General features: G+C 59.2%; 1 protein-coding gene across 1 annotated transcript; it reads left to right on the top strand.

Annotated features, from left to right (window-relative positions):
- Nucleotides 1–1535: 1535 nt before the first annotated feature.
- On the top strand, nt 1536–2309 carry EMIHUDRAFT_246343 (hypothetical protein; the record flags this gene model as incomplete). The annotated part of the gene is made up of 2 exons (XM_005766600.1): nt 1536–2096; nt 2175–2309. The coding sequence occupies 2 exons, from the start codon at nt 1536–1538 to the stop codon at nt 2307–2309; spliced, it is 696 nt and encodes a 231-aa protein (XP_005766657.1).
- Nucleotides 2310–2725: the final 416 nt, after the last annotated feature.

Below are 2725 nucleotides of genomic sequence, written 5' to 3'. Positions count from 1 at the left end.
CCCCCGTTGCCTCCCTTGCCATCTTTTTTTCCCCCGCCTTTCCCGGGGTTGTTTCCTCCCTCCCCGGTTGGGCCGCCTTCCCCTAAGGGGCCTTTTTCTTTATTGCCCCCTCCCTCCCAAATTTGGGGTCCCCCCTACCGGCCCCCCCTTTGGTTTCCCGCCACTTTCACCGCCCCCATTGCCGTTTCCCCTCCTACCCCCGTTACCTTTCCCCCCGCGGGGGGTTTCCCAGTTTTTTTCCTTGCCGCCCCTTTTGGCGCCGCCCCCTTTTTGGCCCCCCCCCCCCCCCCCACACACACACACACACGCGCCACGGCCTCCCACCCCACCGCCTCCTTCTCCACCGCCCCCCCCCCTTCTCTAGACCTCGATATGAGGTAAGGTAAGGTTACCGACTGCACTCCAAGTGCTCCAAAAGAGTCGCCGCGCGTGGCACGGGTGGCTCGAGAGGCGCGGCTGTCCCTGTCGGTCAACCCCGCGGCGCATGGGCGCCGCGGAAGCTGCTCGACAGGCTGCGGGCATCGCTGCGGCGAAAGTGCCCGTCCTCTGCTTTGCTTTCGCCCGCGTTTTACGACAACTTTCGGTTTATCAGAGCCGCCGAACTTTACCTCGCTGTTTCTTTATAGGCGTCTCGCCGCTGGGTATTCTCGTATTATATCGTCGAGTAGTTGCGTGGGGGCGGTACTGTACGTATTCTCGTATCACTAGCAGTGCTGGCGATTTACTGGTAAATGAGTGGTATTTACCACTTATTTTTTGACATTCCTAGGGAGTGGTATGGTACATGTATGAGCAGAGAGTGGTATGGTAAATTACGAAACTCCGTGGAATCATCAAATTTTCGGGATCTGAGCCGAGTCTGAGGCTGGGCGGTTGTCGGGACGCGTGCAGTGGCAATCGGGGCGGGTCGTGCTGAGGAATACGTAACACGGCCGGGTTTCTTTTTCCAGTGCGAGCCATTCCCGTGCCTAGTGTCGTGAGACAGCACTTGCACGTTTTGACGCGCGGCCTCTTTTCTTTTTTCTTGAAGATCCTCTCGGGCGGCGAGGCGTCCAAGAAGGAGCGAGCCGCCGCAAAGGTGTCGATCCTCAACTCGATGACCATCAGGTAGCCCTATACCTTGTCTGTCATGTGTGTGTGCGCCGTTGGAAAGGGGGAGGGCTCGGGGGCCCGTTGTACGTGGTGTGTACTAAGTAGTCTCTTCTCAGCCTCTGTCCATGTCGATTATCGTGTCGTCGCTTTTGCACTTTGTCGCTGGATAATCCGCGATATCCTAAAACACAGTCCGCACTGGCTGCAAGACACGAGGCCCAGTGGCATTGGCCATTGGCATGCTAGAGAGGACCGCCTGCTCTCTGCTCTCTCGACTCTCCCTTATCTCGACTCTCCCCCTTGTCTCCACCTCCTCCTCTTCTCTCTGCACCAATAAAGTAACTAGTAAGGTAGTAACATCGTCTCGACACTATCGAGTACCTGGTAGGCACGGGACGAAAAAAGAAAATTATCCGCGCAATCATTTTGCTTCCCTTTGGCTAATGGAGCCTTGGCCGCCGCCGCCTCCGCCGGCGGTCGGCGACCTGGCCCTCCGCCTGCTCGACCTCGCCGAAGACCTCCTACTGGCGGTTTGCAAGACCCTCCAACTCGTTGACCTCTGCCGCCTCGCCCGCTGCAACAAAGTTGTGCGGGCGCTTGCAAGCAACGGCTCGCTTTGGACCAACATCAGCTTCCCACCTTCCGGTGCCGAGAAGCTTACGGACGGGATGCTGGCCAAGCTGCTCGAGCGCGTCCAGGCCAAGCAGCACACGGAGACCGTTAGCCTCGCTGGCTGCACTCGCATCGACGGCAGCGGCCTGGAGCCGCTCCGAGGCTCGACTGTCCTGCGTACTGTCGACCTGCGCCGCGCCGTCTTCCGGAAGGGCCTCGTCAAGGCCACGCCCTTCGACGCCTCGGCCTTTGCGACACTCGAGTCGCTCGCTGCAAGCGTCGAGTCGCTGCGTGTCCTCAAAGAGGACCGCTACCCGGGTAGGCTTCGCGACGATGCCCGCCTCCGTGAGTGTGCCATGTGCGTTGAGGTGTCGGAGGCGGGAGCCGAGGCGGTGACACCTCCGGAGCCCCTTTATGACCCTCGCCGTTGCATGCACTGCATGCAAAAGTACTGCGAGCCTTGCAGCCAGGCATTCTTTCGCGGGTGCATCGATTGCGAGCGCACGTTCTGCTACCGGTGCGTCGTGTATGACACGTCGTGGACCGAGCCCGCGTACATGTGCGTCGAATGCAACGGCGGCGAGGAGAGCGGCGAGGAGAACTGATGATGAGGGCCGGGGTAGATGCGCTGCCTCCAGCGTGTCGACTCTACGTCAAGATTCACGCCTGCCAACCTCTTGAAATGATGACGGCCCTGCAGCCCTCCATTGTCGAGAATGGGGCCCGTCGGAGCAGGAGGTGTGGCCAGGCGCCACAACACACACATGTACCAGTTGGGGACGCAGCAGAGAGGTCTCCAAGCTTGATGAGGCAATCGCTTGCGGAGTGTTCAAAGCTTTGATGAATCGGGTGCCTACTGCACAGTTTCGAGCTTCCACACGATTTTCTTTTTTTGTCCGCATTGAAACAAAGCCGCAAGCCAGCTCCACGATTGCCACATTGTTGTGCATTTTCTCGCGCACCGTGAAGGTAATGAAGAGGGACACAGGCACTATAGGGCCGGTCTCACTCTCAAAAGCCG

Source organism: Emiliania huxleyi, assembly GCF_000372725.1.
Source record: "Emiliania huxleyi CCMP1516 unplaced genomic scaffold EMIHUscaffold_505, whole genome shotgun sequence".
In the NCBI taxonomy this organism is placed as follows: Eukaryota; Haptophyta; order Isochrysidales; family Noelaerhabdaceae; genus Emiliania; species Emiliania huxleyi.
Note: the sequence above shows the minus strand (reverse complement) of the source record. Positions and strands in the feature narration are given on the sequence as shown.